This window comes from Canis lupus, chromosome 5 (assembly GCF_048164855.1).
Source record: "Canis lupus baileyi chromosome 5, mCanLup2.hap1, whole genome shotgun sequence".
Lineage (NCBI taxonomy): Eukaryota > Metazoa > Chordata > Mammalia > Carnivora > Canidae > Canis > Canis lupus.
Window position 1 is genome coordinate 51296221 of NC_132842.1, and position 24442 is coordinate 51320662.

At 36.4% G+C, this 24442-nt stretch overlaps 1 protein-coding gene across 1 annotated transcript in view; it reads right to left on the reverse strand.

The window, feature by feature from the left end:
• Nucleotides 1-24442, reverse strand: part of SREK1IP1 (SREK1 interacting protein 1) — a 47143-nt gene that overhangs the window by 13247 nt on the left and 9454 nt on the right. Inside the window, exons 3-4 of the mRNA XM_072828442.1 lie at nt 22383-22430; nt 7962-8105 (exon numbers count right to left, since the gene is read on the reverse strand). Of these exons, the coding sequence (XP_072684543.1) occupies nt 7962-8105; nt 22383-22430 (192 nt within the window). The remainder of the gene's footprint in view (nt 1-7961; nt 8106-22382; nt 22431-24442) is intronic.

Below are 24442 nucleotides of genomic sequence, written 5' to 3' on the forward strand. Positions count from 1 at the left end.
GTGCCCATTGATCAATCAAGGGCAGAGGGAGAGGCAGGCTCCCTGCAGGGAACCCGATGTGGGACTGGATCCCAGGACTCCAGGATCACGCCCTGGGCCAAAGGCTGACGCTCAACGGTTGAGCCACCCAGAGATCCCTGGTCTTATAAATTGAGTTGAAAAGTACTCCCTCCTCTTCAAGTTTTAAGATTTTTATGTAGAAATGGTATTATTTCTTCTGTAACATCTGGTAAAATTGAGAAGCCATTCAGCTATGGAGTGAGTCTTCTTTGTTCAAAGTTTTTAACCTAAACATTTAACTTCTTTAATAGATGCACACCATTCAGTCTACTTCTTCTTGAAAGAGTTTTGGTAGTTTGTATGTTTCAAGTAACTGACCATTTTATCTAAGTTGTCCAATTTATTAGCATAAAGTTTTTCACAATACTCCCTTATTTTAATATCTGTAGTAGTAGTGTTGTCAGTTCTTTCATTTCTGATACTGGTTTTTGTTGGCTTGTTTTGATTTTTACCTGATCAGTTCAGAGTGCAATCTTTCAATTTTACAGATCTTCCCAAAGGACCAGCTTTTGGTTTTACTACTTTTTTTCTATTGTTTTCTTATTTTCCATTCCAGTGACTTCATCTCTGATCTTTTTAAAAATTTTTTTTTTATTTTTTATTTATTTATGATAGGCACACAGTGAGAGAGAGAGGCAGAGACACAGGCATAGGGGGAAGCAGGCTCCATGCACCGGGAGCCCGACGTGGGATTCGATCCTGGGTCTCCAGGATCGCGCCCTGGGCCAAAGGCAGGCGCTAAACCACTGCGCCACCCAGGGATCCCTGTGATCTTTTTTATTTTCTTTCTTCTGCTCACTTTGAGTTTCATTACTCTTCTTCTAGTGTTAAAGGCAGAGGTTAAGTTATAAATTTGAGACATTTATTCCTTTCTAATATAGGAATTTAGTGCTGTCAATTTGCCTTAATACTACTTTAGAAGCATCTCATAATATTATGTTGTGTTTTTTGTTTATTCAGTTCAAAATACTTTCTAATTTCCTTTTGTTTTTTTCTTAGACCCAATCAGTTTGTCTCAAATAGTTTGAATTTGTTTTTAGGTGCATGACCACTTAGTATTCATAAACACTTATTATTCATATGTCCTCTTCACTAACATTTTTATCATTATAAAGAAACCCTCTTTATCCCTAGTAATATTCTGTATTGAAACTGACTTGATCTGATATTAAAATAGTTACTTTGGGCAGCCCAGGTGGCTCAGCGGTTTAGCGCCGCCTTCAGCCCAGGGCGTGATCCTGGAGACCTGGGATGGAGTCCCATGTCGGGCTCCCTGCATGGAGCTTCCTTCTCCCTCGGCCTGTGTCTCTGCCTCTCTGCCTCTCTGCCTCTCTCTCTCTCTCTCTGTGTCTCTCATGAATAAATAAAATCTTAAAAAAAATAGTCACTTTAACTTTCTCTCATGCAGGTTTTTTTTTTTTTTTTGTATCTGTAAGTTCAGAATGACTAGTATAAACATGCCCGTCCCCCCAAGTTATAACAAACCACGCAAATAAGTAGCTATGGGAAAAATAACCACTTCCATTTAGGAATGATGGACAAGGAGTCCAAGGACTAGGTTATACAGAGAAATTAATTCTAATAAAGACAAAATAATTCTAGAATTTAAGAACTATTTTTTCCTGGCTACTACTTAGGAACTAGCATTATTAACAATAATTGTACATGTGAATTCACACACTGTAAACAGAAGTTCCACTTAGTTCAGTGTTTCTACGCTACCACTCTTAAAACGATTCCACCTCTATTTATTGAAGTTCCTTCTGAGACAGAATGTTGAAATGTACATAAACATAGGGAAAAGAATCTAAATTTTTACAAAACCGTATTTTCTTAGAAAATGATACAATCAACCCTTGGAGTATAAAATTAAAGGCAAAAACCCCGTGTGTACTTTTGCACTTAGGTTTTGTAATAATCAGCAAGAATGGTAGTTTCTAGTGTAAAAAAACAGGAGTCAGAGTGTATGATCCAGTGCTTAGAGACAACTTTGGGATAACGTGAAAGAACCATCCTAGTAGTATCAGCAGAGTTAGCTACTTGATCTTTGTTTGCATATGTCACCAGGTTTGTAGCTACTCCAGTTGCTTTTAAATACCTAACAAAAGGAATCCCTGGGTGGCGCAGCGGTTTAGCGCCTGCCTTTGGCCCAGGGCGCGATCCTGGAGACCAGGGATCAAATCCCATATCGGACTCCCGGTGCATGGAGCCTGCTTCTCCCTCTGCCTGTGTCTCTGCCTCTCTCTCTCTCTCTGTGACTATCGGTGCATGGAGCCTGCTTCTCCCTCTGCCTGTGTCTCTGCCTCTCTCTCTCTCTCTGTGACTATCATAAAAAAATAAAAATTAAAAAAAAAAGATTAAAAAAAAAAAAAACCTAACAAAATAGTTCCAAACCTAGATCCATTAATCTAAATTTCCCATTCACTTTTGTTACTTCTAATCAACTACTTAGCAAATATCTTTCATGGCTTTCTTATAAAAAGTACGTTTTGAACCAAATACAGGTTTTATTCTAATCATGTTACAGATTCATTTAAGTTCTATCTTTATGAAGCTTGAAACCACCACTTAAGTCGTTCACTTGAATCTAATTCCAGCAGTTACTAAAGAGAACAAGCGACACAATTATTGGTAACGTGCAAATACCTGATTTGGGCATTTTCTCCTGAGCAGCATTCAGTATCAACCATCTTTAAATACTATCAAGTATGAATTTAACATAAACCTTTCTTTAACAGGGTGGGTGGCTCGGCGGTTTAGCACTGCCTTCAGCCCAGGGCCTGATCCTGGAGACCCGGGATCGAGTCCCATGTCAGGCTCCCTGCATGGAGCCTGCTTCTCCCTCTGCCTGTGTCTCTGCCTCTCTCTCTCTCTCTCTCTGTGTCTCTCATGAATAAATAAATAAAATCTTAAAAAAAAAAAAAAAACAACTTTCTTAAACAAACCAAACCAAAATATCAAACTAAGCCCAAACTCCCAAATTTGCCAAAACACAACACTTCTTTTCTGGACAGAACTAAAAGAATATCATAAAATATTAAGGGATGAGATATGAGAAGAGGACTATTTCCTGATGACAGGTGAATAGTTAATAGTTAATTAATATTAAATAACTCCAGGTACAATAGAAGGGGAAAAAAATCCATATTCTTGAATTTCTTGGGACCTCGGTAAACAGTAAAATCCTTTTACCTTGACTTTCTACATACTATAACATAAATAGGACTTCAGATATTTGCTACTACCACGTGCGATTCCAAAGGCAAGTTTCTGCAGCAAGTTCAAAACATACTCTAACACCTCTAATACCTTCACAAGCTTCCTAAAGCATTGTAGTGTCACTAAACAGTAAGCATGCTCATACACAAACACACACAGTGAGTCCATAACATCATATAATCCTCATTATACATGGATTATTCAACCTTTCCCTGTTCACAGCACTTGTAATACAACTGTATAAGGCTTCACAGGTTCCAGGTTGTCATACTATAAGACAACAATGTTTGCTCCTATCCATGTCATGTCCTGCTCTCATGTTTTCCAATTTGTGTCAAAAATTGATGTATTTGTCATTTAGACATTTGTTTTAAATGAAATAAATTACTTTCTATTAATTCCTTAAATACATTAAATACATTGAAAAACATACAACATGATAGAAATAAATGAAAGCAGAAGCAAAAAAGAATATAACTTATACAAAAGTAAGTTTTGAGTTTTATTTGGTGATGTTTCCCTCTCTTCCCCTTTATGTTTCTATTTCATAAAAGCAGGAAAACTAATTAACATAAGCACACTAAAAATTCTTCACTTTCTTCTGGCTTGCTATTCTTACTGTGATTATAAAAAATTCCCCAAACCATAACTTACTCAAGACTGCTGATATTAGAGCTCTCTCTAAGAACCAAGGAAGGATTCAAGGAGCCCTCAGAACCACTAAAGGCTGTGGCATGAGAACTGAACAAGTCAGCATTGTATCCTCACCCCATCAGACATCCTGAGCAGTAGCAGATAAGTTACCCATGGAACTAACCACCCCTCTATACTCCCTTCCTCCCTGTATTGAGGAACCAATTTATTGTTTATGTGAGTAGGGGGACACTGGGCTTCCATTAGATGACCATGAAATAAATAATTCTTTATTATTAAAATATGCATGATGAGCTGAAATAAGCACTCTCCTGAGAGGGAGCCACGAGACTTGGAAACAAGTTCTGAGCTTAACTTTAAGTGGCCATAGGCAAGTGTATCTTTTTAAGGAAAAAAAAAAAAGTTTATATTGAGTCAGTTATTCTCAATATGAGGTTAAGGGAAAGCTGCTTCTAACAAGGAAGTTTTACCCACTACTTCCTATCCTGGTGGTTATAGTAATATTAACTCCCTCCCTTTCCTGCCAAGGTGAGATTTGTCCCAGATTTTCTGATTAAAAAATCACCTCTAGACTAAATCACTATTCAGGTTGAGAGTGTACTTTATCCTTCAGATCAATGTGGTGATGGAAAAAAGGTGAAGAACCAATAGATTGGATAATCTCTAAGGTAGGAGAGCAGCACACTGTACTGTAAGCAGTATGGGACTACTGGGCAAGAAACATGATCACAGTGCTGGCTTTGCTGTGACAAGTCAGTGACCTACGGAGTCATCTGTCCTTAGTTCCTTTTTCTGTAAAACTAGGTTTAAATTATGGGTTCTCTAAAAGCCTTACTAATTCTAAAACTTTTGGTTTGGTCTGATTCTGGGTTTTCTCGGTTTTGTTTTTGCTTGTTTTTTTTTTTTTTTTTTGTTTTGTTTTGTTTTAAGATAGGGCAGTGTAGATGGATGGGCTAGAAACTGTCCCTATGGAGCTGACAATCTTAGGCTTTTTCTCCTAGAATCTTTAGCTTTGCTCTTTTCAGCCTGGTCTCTGTGACTGGTGTGGCTGTCTTCAGGAGATCTCCTCTACAAGTGCTCTAGAAACACCCTTCTTATCTCTACTTCCTATAGTTTTCCTTCTTAGGGTCTACTCCCTTACTTTGGAAGAAACCTCTGGAATCAGTGCTCTAACAAAGAGTATGTAAGAGGAAATTTTTTTTTTTTTTTAACTTTGAATGACTGCCAAAGCCTTTATTCTATTTCACACTTGGTTGATAATTTGATTGGGTATAATTTGATATAATTTTCCTTCAAAAATCTGAAAGCATTACCACATCTACTAAGTTTCTAGTATTTCTTTAGAGAAGAACAGAGTTATTCTGACTCTTGATCTTTCACCTGTAACCTGTTTTATCTTTGACTCTGGGAGTTTGAATTATATTCTCCTTATTTCCTATTGTATGAAGTTTTTCAAAAGTGTGGTTTTGTGTGGATCTATTTCTGACACTGTGCTTAGTTCTTGTTGAATCCTTTCATCTGGAAACTAATGTTCTTCAGTTCTTGGAAACTCCATCTTTCTCTTTCTAGAGTTCATCTGAATGAAGTATTCCCCTGATTGAGTCTTCAATTGCCTAATCTTTTTTTTTCTTCTCTTGTTTTGCTTGTTAGATTTATCTTCCATCTCTTTCAAGTTTTTTTATGTCTGCTTCTTTTTTAATTTTCAAAAGTTCTTTTGTTGTTTTGTTCTTTTTATAGAATCTTATCCTTCTTTCATGGGTGCTATAGCTTATTTTTCTACAAAATTGGATATTAATGACTTTTGTTTTCTTCTCCCTGCACAGACTCTATCCTTCAGGTTGATCTGTCTGCTGGTTGGTTTTGGTATCTACATTTCACATGAGAGTCTTTCCTCAGAAATTTAGTGCTCCCTGATTGTGTAAAAATCTCACACAGTTTTGAGCAAGTGAAACTTAGAAATCTTAACTTTGCTGGTAATTTGGCTGTCACATCCTTTAAGTTCCTGAGGTCAGTATCTTTATTTCTTTCTTCTGAGACCAGTCAGACCTCCTAGAGATTAATCTTTAAATCTTCTACCTGAGTGATTCTACCCAGAGTCTGGGAACCAAAGAGGTGAAGATGGCTGGAAGGTTCTCATCATTTTCTACCTGTACTTTAACTTATTGTTTTCATCTGTGTTTGGTATGTCCTAGTTTTAAGACCCTTTGTTTTACCCTGTCTAGAAAACAGAACTGTAGTAGCCACTGAGGTGATAGAGGGAAGCCATCTGGCTTCACAGAGTAGGGAAAGCAAATTGAGGAGGATTACTTCAGATTTTTAACCAATCCTCTGTTTTTAGCTTTACAAATGTCATCACAGAGGTACCTGAGGATACTCATTATCAAGTCTTTAGGGAGTTTTGAAGTGTATACTATCAGGTTACTCCTTAGACCTCCTACTATTAAAGGATTGAACTTTCTCAAGTGTGCAGTGCATTATCACTAAACTCCTCTGCTTTTTAAAATTTTGTTATTATTGCTATCTCATTTTCTTTCTCTTTGTGGGTTTATGTTTTTTAAAAAAAAGTCTTCCACTATCATTTCGTGGTGTTTCAGTATGTGATAAAATCAAAGGTGTACACTCAAGCAGCTATCTTTACCTGAAGCTGTATATACTCATATGTAGTGTAAGTCTTGTCTGCCGTTTTTAGGATTCTCTCCTTCTTCTGCCTTCCCAGCTTGTCCTAGTATGCTGGCATTTGACTTCATTTACCTTCATTAGATGTAATATGGAAAACTTAAAAAGTTTTAAAGTGTTTATGGTTTATTTTTGACTTGTGATCTAAAATGAGACTTTAACCTTTATGTATCTCTCTCATTCCAAGCATTTTTATTCTGTGTGACATCTACCATATGGCATTTTGAAGTTTACAAAGTATTTTCACATACATACAGCATTATTTTATTCCTAAAAACCCCTTGCAAGGATAGGCCATTTTATATACAAGATGGGAAAAGAAATGGTTAAACAGGTATGCAATCTACTCTCTCTTTGAGGAGAAAGGAGGATGCCACCAAGAAAGAAAACAGATAATTTATCAAATTTCTTTGTAAACATGCTAATGAGAGACCTCCTGGAAACAAATTAATGGTATTTGCTAGCTTGAGAATACTTTGAAGGGGGGAGCAGAAACAGGATTGTGCTTAAATAACAGAAATTTATTTTCTTATAATTCTGAAAGCTACAAGCCTATGATCAAGTTGTTGGCAAGAGAATCCTTATTTATAGATTTCTTATAGCAGGATGTATCTATTTTGTCCAAGATTGCATATGGTAAATAATCCCAGCATCTATGGATTTATGAGGCATGTCACCCTGGAAAATGCAACTATATGGACATAAAATTAAGATGCTTCATGACTAAATGACTTTTTTGTGTGTGTAAGTAATAAAGAAACCTCATGTTAATCTCAGCCAGAGGGGGTTCTGACATAGAAAGAAAATACCTGGGGAGCTGTACTAATGGTCTTAGAACTCTTGCAGCTTTCCCTCTGCCTCATGATCATTTATATATTTGAAACCATTAGTAAAGCTGGATAATGGCTAAGGTCACTGATTTGAAGGAATATGATTTAACAAACTAATACTTTGTGTTATCCCGCAAGGAAATCAAGGTTCACAGTGGTTAAATGACTTGCTGAAAGTCACATGCTACAAATGGCCAAACAAGTGTAGAAACGAAGTCTTAAATCAGACTCTTTGTACCATGTGACATATGATAATGTGATGGAAACAACAATGACAAAACCTGTGTTGCGGAATCAGAAGTAGACTTGCCTCCTGGTTCTAACACTGATCAGCTGTTTGATTTTGGGCAAAGTACTTGCAACATTCAAAGTCTATTTCCTTACCTATGCACTATCTCTTATATAAAATACACAAGATATCTAAATGATAAATACAACAGAAAAATAGATAAACATGACATAATACAACAGAATGTTTAGGAACATTTTTAAAGGATGGAGGGAAAGAAAAGCATTACTTACTTTTTTCTTGTAATGCCTGCAATTTATTCAGTTCTTCATTCTCTTCATCGCTCTCTTCACTGCTTGTACTGCTCACATCCAAAACTATGTCCCTTTTGGGATCTACTCGGAGAAAGTTGCGGCATTCAAATGTCAGGTGACCAGCTAAGTAAAATAAACAAACAAAAATGTGAATGACAAAATAACACATACACTATATATTTTTATTTTGTTGCCTCATGGTTAAGAAACCAGTTATACTTTTATTTTTATTTTATTTTTTTTCCAGTTACACTTTTAATGATTTAATGTTTAGTTCCAACTTCTATTATTCAGTGGGTAGTACTTTGCTTTTCCTGAATGAACCATGCAGAGAGAGAACTTTTTCCTTTATTCATCAGGGCTTCTAATTTAATAAGCACTTTTTGGCTACATCATACTTCATGTATTTTCCCTTTCTATGTACTTACTTACAGAGTGAGTATATAGCTTTCATCTAATTAAAAGTGCCATGATAATATAACTGTGCTTTGAAAAAAAAAAAAGATTTATTCATTCATTTTAGAGATAGAATGAGCATGGGAGGGGGAAAAAGAAAGAGAAACTTCAGCAGACTCTTTGCTGAGCACGGAGTCTGATACAAGGCTTGATCTCAGGACCCTGAGATCATGACCTGAGCCAAAACCAAGAGTCAGAAGCTTAACTGACCGCACCACCCAGGGGCTCCTGATGGCGTTCTTTTTATTTATTTATTTTTTATTTTAAGATTTTATTTATTTATTCATGAGAGAGAGAGAGAGAGAGAGAGAGAGAGGCAGAGGCACAGGCAGAGGGAGAAGCAGGCTCCGTGCAGGGAGCCTGACGCGGGACTCGATCCCGGGACTCCAGGACAACGCCCTGAGCCAAAGGCAGGCGCTAAACTGCTGAGCCACCCAGGGACCCCTGATGGTGCTCTTCTAAAGAACACTTAAATAAAAATTTCATTCTGAAAAAAAAATTCATTCTGGCATCATTTGCCTCCTAAAGACTCTCCCAATAATAAAGCTATAATATTTACTTATTTATCACATGATACCATGTATTCAAAAATCAAATAGGACAAATACCAGAAAAGTACAGGAAATTATTATTACTATTTTTAAATGATGTTATTTTTTTTAAGATTTTTATTTATTCATGAGAGGCACAAGGAGAGGAGGCAGGCAGAGGGGGAAGCAGGCTTCCTGCAGGGACTTGATCCCAGGACCCTAGGATCACGACCTGAGCCAAAGGCAGAAGCTCAACCAGTGAGCCACCCAGGTGCCCCCAGTACAGGAAATAATATAACCAATATCCAAGTGCCTATCACCCACATGTTAACATTTTGTCATATTCACTTACAGTGTTTAAGGTAAATGTTTGCATGCCTGTGCGTGCGTGTGCATACACACATACATACACACAGGTGGGACTTTGCACAATTCCTTGGAACCCTGTCTTAATCTCATTCTACTCCCTCTGTCTTCAGAAGTTGGTACACTGCAGTTGGTATTCATCCTTCCAAAACAGCATATTGGATTATTTTATAACATAAACTCAGTGATATTTACCTATCATTCTGCAACTAGTTTTTGCCTCCCAATATTATGTTTTGTATTCATATATGCATTCAAATATAAATTCACACTAACACACTCACAATGAAACAAAAAGTTACCTGAAGCATTACTACGCTTGATACTCAGAAACAAAAATAAAAAACAACAACAAACAGTGCTGATGGTAACTACATAATTGATTTCACAACCCACTAATGATTCACTAACTTTGTGCTAGGGTTTATTTCTAGTTCTCTCTTTGAGTGTGAAATCCTTTGGAAGTTCTAAATTTATACAGTAACAACTCTAGTTAGAGTCCCAATCTTAACCTGGACCCCAAGCCTTGCTTTTATCCCCTGTACTCTGTCAACCCATATAAATACAAGTTCATGAACACTGGGTTCAGGAATACCCTCAATTATTACCTCTTTAAATTTCTGCTTTCCTTCGATTGTTGCCCTCTAATTCTTTCTTTCTAGAACACTATTGTATCTAAAATAATGTACTGTGCATTTTATACAAGTTTCTTAGTTGTTTACAAGAGGATCCAGTCTGCCATACTGCTGGAAACAAGTTTCCTCTGTTGTGATTTCTTTCCAAATGAATCATTCAGAAGTATTCTTTTTATATGCAAACATATGCAGTTTTCAGATCATGCTTTCTGATCAGAAAGTAGGGTCTGAAGTTGGAAAAATCTCAAATACACAAATTAAGCTTATACCTAAAGGAACTGGAAAAAGAACAGCAAATAAAGTCTAAAACAAGCAGAAGAGAAATAATAAAGATTACAGCAGAACTCAATGAAATACAGACCAGAAAGACTGTAGTACAGATCAATGAAACCAGGAGCTGGTTCTTTGAAAGAATTATTAAGATAGACCCCTAGCCAGACTTATTTAAAAGAAAAAAAGACTCAAAGTAATAAAATCATGAATGAAAGAGGAGAGATCACAACCAATACCAAGGAAATACAAATGATTTTAAAAACATGTTATGAGCAACCACATGCCAACATATTAGGCAGTCTGAAAGAAATGGATACATTCCTGGAAACCTACAAATTACCAAAACTGAAACAGGAAGAAATAGAAAACCTGAATAGGCCAATAACCAGCGAGGAAATTGAAGCAGTCATCAAAAACTTCCCTAGGCCAGATGGCTTCCCAGGGGAATTGTACCAGACATTTAAAGAAGAAATAATACCAATTCTACTAAAGCTTTTTCAAAGGATAGAAATAGAAGGAATACTTCCAAACTCATTCTATGAGGCCAGCATTACCTTGATCCCAAAACCAGACAAAGACCCCACCGAAAAGGAGAATTACAGACCAATAATCCCTGATGAACACGGATGCAAAAAGATACTAGCCATCCAATAGGATCCAATGTACATTAAGAGGATTATTCACCAAGACCAAGTGGGGTTTATCCCTGGGATGCAAGTGTGGTTCAACATTCATAAAACAATCAACATGATAGGTCACATCAATAAAAGACAAGAACCATATGATCCTCTCAAAAGATGCAGAGAAAGCATTTGACAATATACAGCATCCATTCCTGATTAAAGCTCTTTAGAGTGTAGGGATAAAGGGAACATCTATCAATATCATAAAAATCATCTATGAAAAGCCACAGTAAACATCATTCTCAATGGGGAAAAACTGAGAGCCTTTCCCCTAAGATCAGGAACACGACAGGGATGTCTACTCTCACCACTGCTATTCAACATAGTACTAGACGTCCTAGCCCCAACAATCAGACAACAAAAAGTTCATTTTTAAAAAATGAACTTCTGGAGAAAAAAAAAGTGGGATCTGTATGAGATCAGTTATTTGGTATTTGCTGAGATTTCTTCTGTGGATTATCATGTAATAAATTTATGAAATGACTTGGTATGTATTTTAAAAACATATATATCACTCTGTTGAATAGAGTGCTATGTCTATTTTGTTGCTCAAATCTTCATTTTTTGGTCTAATAACTTCTGATAGTATAATTTTCAAGTACTTCTATCATTAAAAATTTGTCAATTTCTCCTTATAATACAGTTTTTGCTATAAATATTTGAAGATTATATTAGTAAGCACAATCAAGATCATTATCATTTTACCTTTTTCATTGATTGTTCTTGAATCTCTATTATTATTATTTTTTAAGATTTTATTTATTTATTGAGAGAGAGAGCACAAGCATGGGGAGAGGTGGAGGGAGGGAAAAGCAGACTCTCTGCTGAGCAGGGAGCCAGACATGGGGCTCAATCTCAGGACCCCGGGATCACGACCTCAGGCAGACGCTCAACCAACTGAGCTACTCAGGCGCCCCCGAATCTCTATTCCTACACTGCTCTTACCTCAAAAGTCTGATACTGAAATTACTCTACTACGCTTTCTGTTATTAATCATATTAAGTTGCCATTTTTGTGAGAAAACTTCTGAATATCAATATTTAACCTATCTCCTCCTCTGTCCCTTTATTTTGAAAATTTCTATGTAGCCTTTATGTTGTTTTATTAATAATGACATATAACTGCACTTAAGCCTATCTAATTTGATAGACCATTTTTTTCCCAATTATTGAAATTCCAGTTAGTTAACATACATTGTGATATGTTTCAGGTGTAGAAGTTAATGATTCATCACTTACATACTACACCCAGTGCTCATCACAACAAATTAAAGAGGAGCCCTCTTTAATCCCCTATTCCCCTTCCCACCTCCCTCATCAATCTTCAGTTTGTTCTCTATTGTTAAGAGTCTGTTTTGTGGTTTGCCTATTTTCTACCCTGTGTTAATTTGTCTTGTTTCTTAAATTCCACATATGAGTAAAATCATATGCAGACCCATTTTTTAAAGTATGTTCTCATGTCCAGTATGGGGTTTGAATTCACAACCCCGAGATCAAGAGTTGCACATTCTACTAACTGAGCCAGCTAGGTGCCCCAATACCAGATCTATTTTCAATGTTAATTTCTCAACTTGGAAAAATAGATCCTGCTTCATTGGTGGCAGTGTAAATTCACTCCTCATACATGCTATAAGCTTGGGTTGCCAATTCTTGATTGTTCCTTTTCTTCTAATTATTATCTTGTAGGAAATCATACAGTAAAGTTTCTGGCCATTTTCTCTAGATAGTGAGTGGGATTTTTCTAATCTCAGCTTCACAGCCTTTCAAACAGGGCTTTATGCAAGAGTCCCCACTCCAGCCAAGCTGCCATCCCATAGTAGTCTAAGGCGTCATTCTCTAGTCCATAAAAGTCTACCCAGTAGGCCTGTGGACCTCAATGTTTTCAGCTATCATTCCCTGTCTGGCTTTGAGCAACTTTTCATTTCCACCACTAGGGATTTCCTATTCATTCATTTGAGCTGGGTTATTTTTATTGTTGTTACTCTGTTTTTCTCAGCATTTCTGTGTTCAAAGCACAAAAGAGGACTTTCTATCTTGGTTCAGCTTGCCATTTTGATCAGAACTCCTGATGATATAATTTTTCCTTTAACTTAAGCTAGCTTTGCACTCAAACACTTCATATTGCAATGAATATTTAAAGTAAATACTGAAATAATAACCACACTGGCAGCAAGCTCCATCTCACATGCATTTTAGCTTTATTTCAATGAAATTGACCCTAAACTAATACTAAGACAAGTTAGTCATAAAGCTACAAATAGTCTCCTGTTTTTTCTACTGGGGGAATAAGTGAACAAACTTAGGAAATAATTGTATTCCAAATTACAGTTCTTGTGATGTCTTTTCTAAATAGACTCTAAGAAGACAATGACCAGAAAACTCTTAGGTGACCAGACACAAATCCTGACCACAGATACAGAGACATTTCAAATTACAACATTTTAGTAGTTGGTTATAAAAAATGAAGGGGCCTTTTCAGAAATAGTAAATAGTAACTAATTCCCAAATTCAAGGTGCTCTGACTAGCCTAAACACAATCTTGAAAAAGAACAGAAGTGAATGACTCACACTTCCTGATTTCAAAACTTTCCACAAAGCTAATCAAAACAGGATGGTACTGTCACAAGGATAGACATATAGGCCAAGAGAACAGAATTAAGAACCCAGAAATAAATACGTGTATGTGTATCTCCAAATGATTTTTGACAACAGTGTAAAGTCTACTTATTGGGGAAAGAATAGTGTCTTCAATAGATGGTGCAGAAACAAATCGATTTCCACATGCAAACTAATGAGGTTGAACATTTTTTTTTTTTTTTTTTTTTTATGATAGTCACAGAGAGAGAGAGAGAGAGAGGCAGAGACATAGGCAGAGGAGGAAGCAGTCTTCATGCACTGGGAGCCCGACGTGGGATTCGATCCCGGGTCTCCAGGATCGCGCCCTGGGCCAAAGGCAGGCACCAAACCACTGCGCCACCCAGGGATCCCGAGGTTGAACATCTTATTCCCATCATATGCAAACACTGACTCAAAATGGATCAAAGACTTATTATAAGAATTAGGACCATGAAACTCTTAGGAGACAGGAAAGGATAAGTTTTTTCAGGACTTCGAATTTGGCAAAGGATTCTAGGTAAACACCAAAAGCACCAGGGGTGTCTAGGTGGTGCAGTCAGTTAAGCATCTGACTCTTGGTCTCAGCTCAGGTCTTGATCTTGGGGTCGTGGGCTCAGGTCGTGATCTCAGCGTCATGGGATCAGAGCCTATGTCGGGCTCTGCACCCAATGTGGAGTGTGCTTGAGATTCTCTCTTTCTCCTTCTGTCCCTCCTGCTTGGTCCCTCTACCTCTTTCTAAATAATAATAAATAGATCCACAAACTAAATACCAACAACACCAGCAACAAAGGAAAAAACTGATAAACTAGACTTCATCAAAATTTAAAAATTTTTTGCAAAGAAATTAGTATAAAAGTGAAAAGATAGCCTACAGAATTGGAGAAAATATTTGCAAATCACATTGATAGGGTTTAACATCCAGTGTATATACAAGTTGTACAATTCAAGAACAAAAAACAACTCAATTAAAAAATGGGCAAAAGATTTGAATAGACATTAATCCAAAGAAGATATACAAATGGCCAATAAGACTATAAAAAGATGCTCACATGGGCAGCCCAGGCGGCTCAGTGGTTTAGCACCGCCTTCAGCCCAGGGCTTGATATTGGAAACCCAGGATCGAGTCCCACGTCAGGCTCCTTGCATGGAGCCTGCTTCTCCCTCTGCCTGTGTCTCTGCCTCTCTCTCTTTCATGAACAAATAAAATCTTAAAAAAAAAAAAAAAAAAAAAAAAAGATGCTCACCATCATTAATCATGAGGGAAATTCAAATCAAAAACCATAATGAGATATCAATTCCTACTATCTACTAGGATGGCTACACATTAAAAAAAAAAAAAAAGGAAAAGAATAATGTTGGCAAGAATGCAGAGAAGTTGGAATTCTTACACATTTCTAGTGGGAATGTAAAACGAAATGTTCCATTTTAGTGGAAAACAGTTTGGCAGGCCCCCTAAAAGCTGAACAAGGTGACCCAGCATTCCACTCCTAGGCATATACCCAAAAGAACTGAAAAAAGGGATTCCGACACATAATTTCATGGCTCCATTAGTCACCATACCAATAAAGTGGAAACAACCCAAGTGCCTGCCAACAGATGAATGGATAAATACAATGTATCATATCAACCACAAAACAAAGAAACAAAAACAGAGATGAATTTTGAAATGTTATACTAAGGGAAATAAGCTAGACACAAAGTACAAATACCATATGATTATGCTTACATGATACAGTCAGAATGGCCAAATTCATAGAACAGAAAGTAAATTGGAGGATGGGGCCTGGGGGAAGGGAGGGCTGGAGAAATAATGGTTATGGCATTTCTGTTTAGGGTAATGAAAAGTGTCAGAATAAATAGTGGAGTTGGTTGTACAACACTGTGAATGTAATAAATGCACCTGAATTATATACTTAAAAATGCTTAAGATGGCAAATTTTATGTTATATATATATTTTGCCACAATTTTTAAAAATAGTGGGAAAAAGACGATGGCATAGTGTAAAGTCTTACAGATTACCAGATTTCAATTTCCAGTCTCCCCACTTAATAATAAAGTAATCCTCCTGAGCCTATTTTCTGATTTGTAACAGTAACAATCTAGGCAATCTAGGCATCTGGTGCCGGAATCCATCTTTTTTTTTGATTGTTCATGAAAATGGGCACCAGGAAACCTACTTCATAAGGTTGTTTTAAGAATGAAATGCAGTGAGTTGTATCTTTAAAGTGCTTAGCAGAGTCTATAGCACCAAGTAGGTATTTAATACATGGTGTCAGATTATGACCATTTATTGTATCATTAAAAGCAAAAGTACGTTCTCCATCATTTGCATTCAAGGAGTGGTTGGATGGGCAACTCAAAGTGCCACATAACAATAAAAACTTAGTTTCATTTAGAACGTGCTGACAAAGATTTACCAAATGAATGATAAATTATGTTTTTATTATTATTATTATTTTTTAAAAGATTTTATTTATTCATGAGAGACACACAGAGAGAGAGGCAGACACACAGGCAGAGGGAGAAGCAGGATCCATGCAGGGAGCCCCATGCAGGACTCGATCCCGGGACTCCAGGATCACGCCCTGGGCCGAAGGCAGTCGTTAAACTGCTGAGCCACCCAGGCGTCCCGATAAATTATGTTTTATAATCAGGATGCTCATGTACCTATCGCTTGGCCCAAGGAGTATGCAGACCATGTGAACTAGAGCTAAGTAAACCAGGTTTGGGGGTTCCCTAAGGTCCTCAGCTCTGAGAGCATGAGGCTACATTACAAACTTCTGAATCATTAAACACAATTAATTCCACCAAGCTTCATGTCCCTATCATTGTGATTCCTACCCAAAAATGCAGGCTTCTGTATCCATATATCTTCCTGGAAGTCTCATCTTCATATTGCTTCTGTGCTCCTGACCTAACGGATCATTACCCCCTTCTCTCCCAATCTTCTCATGACTGCTTCTGAAACACACAATCCCTAGTGGACAAATTGTCCTCAGTTTGCTTCCTCTACCACTTGTTTTAAAGGATATTTGGCTCTTCCCCGAGAACACTTTTCTACAGCTTATTTCAGTATTATTAGCATCCTCCAGGCTTCTTAATACTGTTTCCCAATATAGCAGTCCTCTACTCTCCCACGCAGCCCTGTTGCCTATCTACTGAAGTCTTTGGAATCTGGCTCATACGCTAGTGCTTCACCCTAAGCCCTTCTACAGGCCTAAATGGACAGTCTAGGGTGCTGTACGGCTTTTCTCAGTTCCTTGATATTCTAGATGCCATGGCCACACTATGCTCCCTGTCATCACCTGAAATGTTCCATTTTGGAAATTTTAAACTCCAAAATCATACTCTCAGTATAAGCACTTATCCTTCTAGCTTTCTCACTCCCTCACACCCATACACAGATCTGTTTGGGAATCTTATTAAGATCTTAACTCACTCAATCCCTTCATTTTCCCCTAGCCTATCAAATTCCTCATTCCTGACTCCCTGAACACTCTTTTATAAGTCTCTATGACTCATTCATATTCTTGATCATCTATCATATCTCACCGTAAAACAAATATTCTGGCTCAAAGCTAAACTTTCTTTGGATAGTGCCTATCCTTGAGTCACCAAGCAATGCTTGAGTGCAATCACACATTCATGAACATTAGCACAAATACAAAACATTTCATTTTTTGTGCCTGTGCTATTTTCCTCAGTGACTTTTCCAAACTTATGACTGACTTAAATTATGGTCCAAACACTTTCCTGTCTCACTCAATGCCCCCTCCCCAAACAGATAATTCAGCCTCCTAAGATTACCAGACAGTGTCTCATTCTACTGTCTCCACACCTGAAAATAGCCATACTTATTCTCACCTAGCTTCCTCCAAAATTAAGAAATATCCTTGTTATAACTCTTAGAGGAAATTGCTTAATCTTCTCCGGTCTCCAGGATCTGCAACATTTCCTATAATATCCCTTCAGTCTATATAAACATATTATATCTTAAATATAAAACCCTCCCTTTATGCCAAATTCCCTTCCAGGAATTATAGTGGACTCCTGAACAACATAGGGGGTAGGGTAGGGGCACTCAAAAATCCACATATAACTTCTGGCTCCCTCAAAACTGAACTACTGTATTTTTTGTGATAGAAAAGTAAGATAGAAGTAACCAAATGATGAAAAACAAAGCAAAGGTGGAGGCAAGTTGCAGTAAAGGCCGGAACATCAGGGTTCTTCCCTGCTCCTGGTACTCTATCCTACTACCTGTGGGGAACTCTCTTCACTGAGGTCTTGAACTGGGAGGTGCAAGAAACAGGCTCTGGGGAAGGGTTGTTGCCAAAGAAGCCAAGGACCACATAATAACCCACCCAAGGGGTTACTGACTCTCCACCAAGGAGTGCAGAACCCTCGGGGGACAGGACCGCACCAGACAAAAGCCTTGGACTCAGTATGGGGGTGCTGTCCAAGGTGCTGAATGTCTTCTAAGGAGGGTTGCTAATATTGTCGGGGAACTTACCCCTTGACAGCATTTCCCCCACAAGCAGAAACTGCATTAGAATCACATAAAGGGGACCAGGTGGAACAAGCGACCTAGAGAGAAGGGTAAAGGTGCTTTAACTTCCCTGGTTATCTACCTTCCCTAGACTCCACTTGGAAGGTTTTCCACATTCCCAAGAGAGAAGCAAGATACAGGTATCACTCTAGTATCTAGTTTGGCTAAGTGGAGGTTTGGAGGAAGAGAAGGAGACATGATGGTTCCTGTTCTACTGTTGTACAGTATTTATTAAAACAAAAACAAAGACAAAAAAAATCCTACTCACAACTAAACCTGTGCAGTTCAAACTCATCTTGTTCAAGGGTCAAGTATATTCAATATGTTCCTGTTATGACCTAATGTCTGTGCCCCCTCAAAATTCATATAGTGAAATTCTAACCCCCAAAGAGGATGGTATTAGTTGGTGGAAGCTTTGGGAGGTGATTAGGTTCTGAGGGTGGTAATCTCATGAATGGGATTACTGCCTTATAAAAGAGGGGGCAGCCTGGGTGGCTCAGCTGTTTAGTGCCGCCTTCGGCCCAGGGCACAATCAGGGGACCTGGGATCAAGTCCCACGTTGGGCTCCCTGTGTGGAGCCTGCTTCTCCCTCTGCCTGTGTCTCTGTCTCTCTCTCTCTCTGTCTCTGTCTCTCATGAGTAAATAAAATCTTTAAAGATTTTAAAAAATAAAATCTTAAAAAAATATATATATATATATACACACACACACTCACATGGTGGAAAGGACTAGAGATGTCCCTGGAGTCCCTTTTATTTTATTTTTTTAAAGATTCTATTTATTTTTGTTATAGAAGCCCATAAGGACTAAGACAGTTCCTTACTTTTCCCATGCAAATTTCATGAAACTAGAGACTATATAGCCACTCCATTTTTTTATCCCTCCCCATACAGGCTTAAATCTGCCCAGTTTGCTTCATGACCTACCACTCCACTTAAACTGAACTTCCTAAGGTCAAAAAAGCATCCTACCTGGTAAATCCAATGACAATTTCCAAACCATCTTTTACAAATCCTATCAGTAGCACATGACAATTTTCCCTCACTTTTGAATATCTATTCTTCTTCTCCTAGCATTGTACCTTCTTGGTCTTTCCTCAGCTCATACCTAAATATTTTACTTTACCTGTTGATATTTTATTCCACTAAGAGTCTGTTATTGTTATATATAAGTTTGCTTATGTACAATTATGTAAGGCCAAAAATATGAATCCAGGACAAAAAAAGTGGTTGTTTCTATAAACAAAGCTGTATTATGGGAAACACCTGATTTAAATGAATTATTTTTAAAAAGCAGTTTTCAAATTAGGTACTGGTGCAAGACTGTACAAGACAGAGAAAAAAAATCTAAAACAATAAAAAGTACCTGTTTGTCAAAGTGGGAGCCATTGTCATTTTGAGGTAGATAATTCTCCACTGCCTAGTACTGCCCTACACACTGTAGGATGTTTATAATCCCTAAACCCTACATACTAAATGTCCTATTGTTGCTCTTAACCCCAAATGGACAACTTAAGAAGAAAAAAAAAAGTCCATGGATTTCCAAGGGGGCAGTATTACCCCTAGCTGAGAAATAATGATAAAATGATTTTGCATTTAGACTTATTATTTTCACTGCTTGCTTATCTTTGGAGAAACAAACTAAGAAGTAGGAAATGCATTTCAGGTATTCGCACTTAAAAGACTATGAGAAACAATAATCAGCCGACCCATGGGCAAAGAAAAGGTCATGAATGTCTATCAATAGATTAGTATTTTAAGTTAAATAAAATATTAAAGGTATTTAAGTATGTTCTTATTTCCTGCTGCTATAATCAAATGCTCCACTATTGAGTATACTCAGTATACTGAACTTTTTAAAGGTATGTTTTCTGAGAACTATGATAATTATCTGAGACATTTATTCCATGGACAAAGGCTTAGTGACTTTGTAGCTTTTAAATATTCAGAAGTTGCCAACTCCAAAAAAAATTCAGAAACTCATCATACAAATAATAATTCTTCTAATATTATTGAGGAATGTCATGAAAAAGTGACATTCATGTTATTTAGTAATACATCTTAACTTTTGTAATACAGCCCCCTTAACTTCAAGCTTTTGAAAACAATATAACCATATTTGAAACATATTGACAATAAAATCTTCTTCAAGTATTAAAATTTTTAAATTGTACAACCTAAATCATTTGTTTCACATTAGAGAGATAATACTCTTTTGTAACTGATTGATGAATATGCACATTTTTAGGCATTAAAAACATTTCAAAGATTTTTGTGGACTTTTCTCTTAGATACCCCATCAATACTAAGATTCTGGCCTCCAAATAACAGGTAATTTTTTAAATGTAGTTTCCATTAGAAAGACACATAAATTGAGAAGATCTTCCTTTTTAATAGGTATAAGGTGTTAAGTTTAAGCCAGAAGGGAAGTATTACTTAATTTTTCCACAGGAGACAAATGAGTTATTTAATAATCACTGGGGATCCCTGGGTGGCGCAGCGGTTTAGCGCCTGCCTTTGGCCCAGGGCGCGATCCTGGAGACCCGGGATCGAATCCCACATCGGGCTCCCCGTGCATGGAGCCTGCTTCTCCCTCTGCCTATGTCTCTGCCTCTCTCTCTCTCTCTCTGTGACTATCATAAATAAATAAAAAATTAAAAAAAAAAACTAAAAAAAAAAAAAAATAATAATAATCACTAAAATCATAGATTAAAATAATAAAGCAGAAGGAACTAAACTTAGAAAGATTGACAAACCTATTTGTTTACTTGGCTTCTATAAGAAAATTCTAATTACTACAGATACTTCAATTATAGTGTAAAATAAAATAGCAATAAGGAGACTAAATCAACAAATATTTCCAACAAATTATTTTCACTATTTTCCTACAAATCTTAGAAGAGGTCCAAGTAGATAAACCAGTATTCGTAGATAGATTGGAAAATCCATTCCGGATTTTGAAGTAAATAAAACAGCATATATAGAAGAGAGAGCGAGCGAGTGCACACATGCACAAGAACATGCACATGAGCAAGCAGGTTCATAAGTCCTAAATCAAGAAATGAAACACAGAAATTAGCAAAGATTTAAAGAAAAAAAACAAAGCAAAAATAAGCAAGTTTAAAACACAGAAAGATTTTTATTGTACTCATTTCTTGCATGCAAGTATATTCTTCAGGAGTTTTTATTTATACGAAGGTTATGTATGCTTATGCTAAATGAGCAAGATTCCCTTGAGACAGATTTCAGCCTCGGCTTGGAGGAATGTGACTTGGTACTCTCAGTATGCTTTCATTATGAGCCCTTTTAATGGAGATTTATGTCCCTGAGTGCTCTCAATTCACATGCTCTTGAATGGCCTTTTTTTTTTTTTACATCACATTTATCTTTTTAAAAATAACTTTTCTGTACAGCATAGGGAATACAGTTGATGGTATTGTAATAGCACTATGTAGTGACCAGTGGTAACTATACTTGTGGTGAGCATAGCCTAAAGTAAAAACTTATCAAATCATTATGTTGTACATCTGAGGCTCATGTAACATTCTGCTTCAAATATAACTACACTTTTATGTAAATTAATTAGTTAACTAATTTTATACAGAGTATTAACCATAATCCAGGCTCATTTGCATGGTCGCCAAACAACTTAAAAAACAACAAATGCTACTGTTATAGCTGTTATCAAAGCTTTAGGAAATGTTACTTTAAAGAAGTGGTATTTGTGATACATAATTACAAATTTAAGCTATAAAATTGCACATGTTAAAGTTTACTTTTCTATTCCATTTCATTGATCCATTTCTATGGTCCATTTCACTGATCATAACAGAGATTAATGATTGTTTACATCAACTTTTTGCCTGTGAGCAGAAATTCTGGGACTAATTTCATTCTTAAAGACTAAAGTCAATCTACAGGAAAACCCTTCATAAAAAATTTTCATTGCTTTCCCCTCTTCATCCAATATCTAGAAGGACAAGGAGTAAAAGATTAAATACATTTATACTTTTTTTTGGAATATACTTTCTTCAGTCTCCAAAATCTACTACTCCACTTGTACTTGACATATTTGCTAGTCACTAGATACACAGTTATCTGTTATTGAGTCTGTAGCAGGGAAGAAAGTAACTATTTAGGGTTGACAGAGCAATTTCTGAATCATCTGCAAACCCGGCTAAATAACAAGGCTATAGAACTATGCTGAAATCAGGGCACTGAAATCAGGATGCTAAATTACACTGCCCAAAGAGGCAATGATTCACTCTTTGAAGCATTATTTTTTAATGTACTTACGATAGCCACATTTTTTACAGCCGGCTCGGACACTATCCTTGTTGCAACCTGAAATACAATTGGATAACATTTTAGGAGACATATAAGAAGTAGAAAAATAAGAATTTCATCACATGAATAAACTAAGAAACCTCTTACTGTAGAATTTCTTTCTTTAAAAAAAAAAAAAGTCATTCCTGACTCAAATTAGTAACACTATTCATTCAATTGTTTTGAATATTAGAAGTAACTGGAAAAGCCAATTTACTCACACTATTTTCTTTGACACTATTTTAAGAATAATTCCAGAATATATTTATTTTTCTTTAACAGAAATGCCGTGTTATGGTCAAGAGCTTAAATATTCCCAGAATTCTAGAACACTGAGGAAGAAATTCCAGAGAACTTCAGCTTGTCCCTCAAATGTAAATAATTAGCTATGTATGTATATGCATACATATATTCACTATATATACTAGTTACTATATATACATATATATATAAACATTCAAGATAACAAATGTTTTCCTGTTCTCCCTTAGAAGAAAAACAAACTGACTTTTTAAAAAGAATTGATGAGAATCCAAAGAAATACTTTAATTGTTAGGTATTATAAGAAACATCTGAATTCAGCAATCAGATCTGACAAAAGAAAACGAACTTCTAGTCACAAATTCAAAGTTTAGAAACATTTATAGTTATCTCTGTATAATTAGTGGTACATGAGAACAATGTTGGAAGAGGAAATAACAGATGAAATAGATTTTTGTAAAAAAAAAAAAACATAAAATTTATCACCTGAAGCAGTTTTAAGTGTATAATTCCATGGTATTAAGTACATTCACAATGTTACTAAAACCATCACTACAATTTCCAAAATCCATCATCCCAAACACTAATTGTACCCATTAAATAGCTTCCCATTCTCCCCTCTAGCCCATGGTAATCTCTATTCTATTTTCTGCCTCTATACATTTACCTATTCTAGGAATCTCATATAAGTTGAATCCTACAACTTTTATCCTTTTGTATCTGAATTATTTTACTTAGTGTAATGTTTTCAAGATCATCCATATTGTAGCATATATCAGAATATCATTTTTATGACTGCATTATATATATATATATGTGTGTGTGTGTGTATATATATATATATATATATATATATATATATATGACTAATTTTAACCTCTAATAAGGACTTCCACCAACCAGAAGGTCAGGAAAGAACTGCTCCATTCCCTTAATGAAAGGCATCTAATTCCTAAACCCTTCATATGAAGCTATAATCCAAATTCACTAATAAAATACATATAGCACAAATATAAAATACTGTTAATTTTATTTTTTTTAATACTGTTAATTTTAAAAGGAAGATCATTTTCAAAGTATCTCCTTACAGTTATGAAGACAATACAATAGTCATTTTCCCTAATCCCAAAGTTACTTTAAAATATATACTGTTGGGCAGCCCAGATGGCTCAGTGCTTTAGCACGCCTTCAGCTCAGGGCCTGATCCTGGAGACCCAGGATCTAGTCCCACGTTGGGCTCACAGCATGGAGTCTGCTTCTCTTTCTGCCTGTGTCTCTGCCTCTCTCTCTCTCTGTCTCTCATGAATAAATAAATAAATAAATAAAATCTCTCTGTGTCTCTCTCATGAATAAATAAATAAAATCTTTAAAAAATATATATAGTTGAGTTATTCTAGTAAAAGTACAGTCAGGTATGCTATAATGCTTGTTTTAAAAACATGAATTTGTTTCTGTGCAACTGATATAAAAGAGAACAATTTTAATATAATGTGACTTTTGTCCAAGAAAAACACTAAGTGAATGCAGAAAGTAGTATCCAGTTACTCAGAGGCTTATAAGAATACACAAAACGCACCCAAAATATTTCTAGTGACCTCAGTTCAGCATGTGTGCCATGAGCAGCGTCCAACTGCATAAGATGTAATAACTCTAATCTGATTTCATGTCATCCTCTTCCTACCATTACTTTGGAACAATTCACAAGCTCTAATTCTTATTAAGTCCACTTCCACAGCAAACTTCAGTTCTTCTACAAGGTACAATACCCT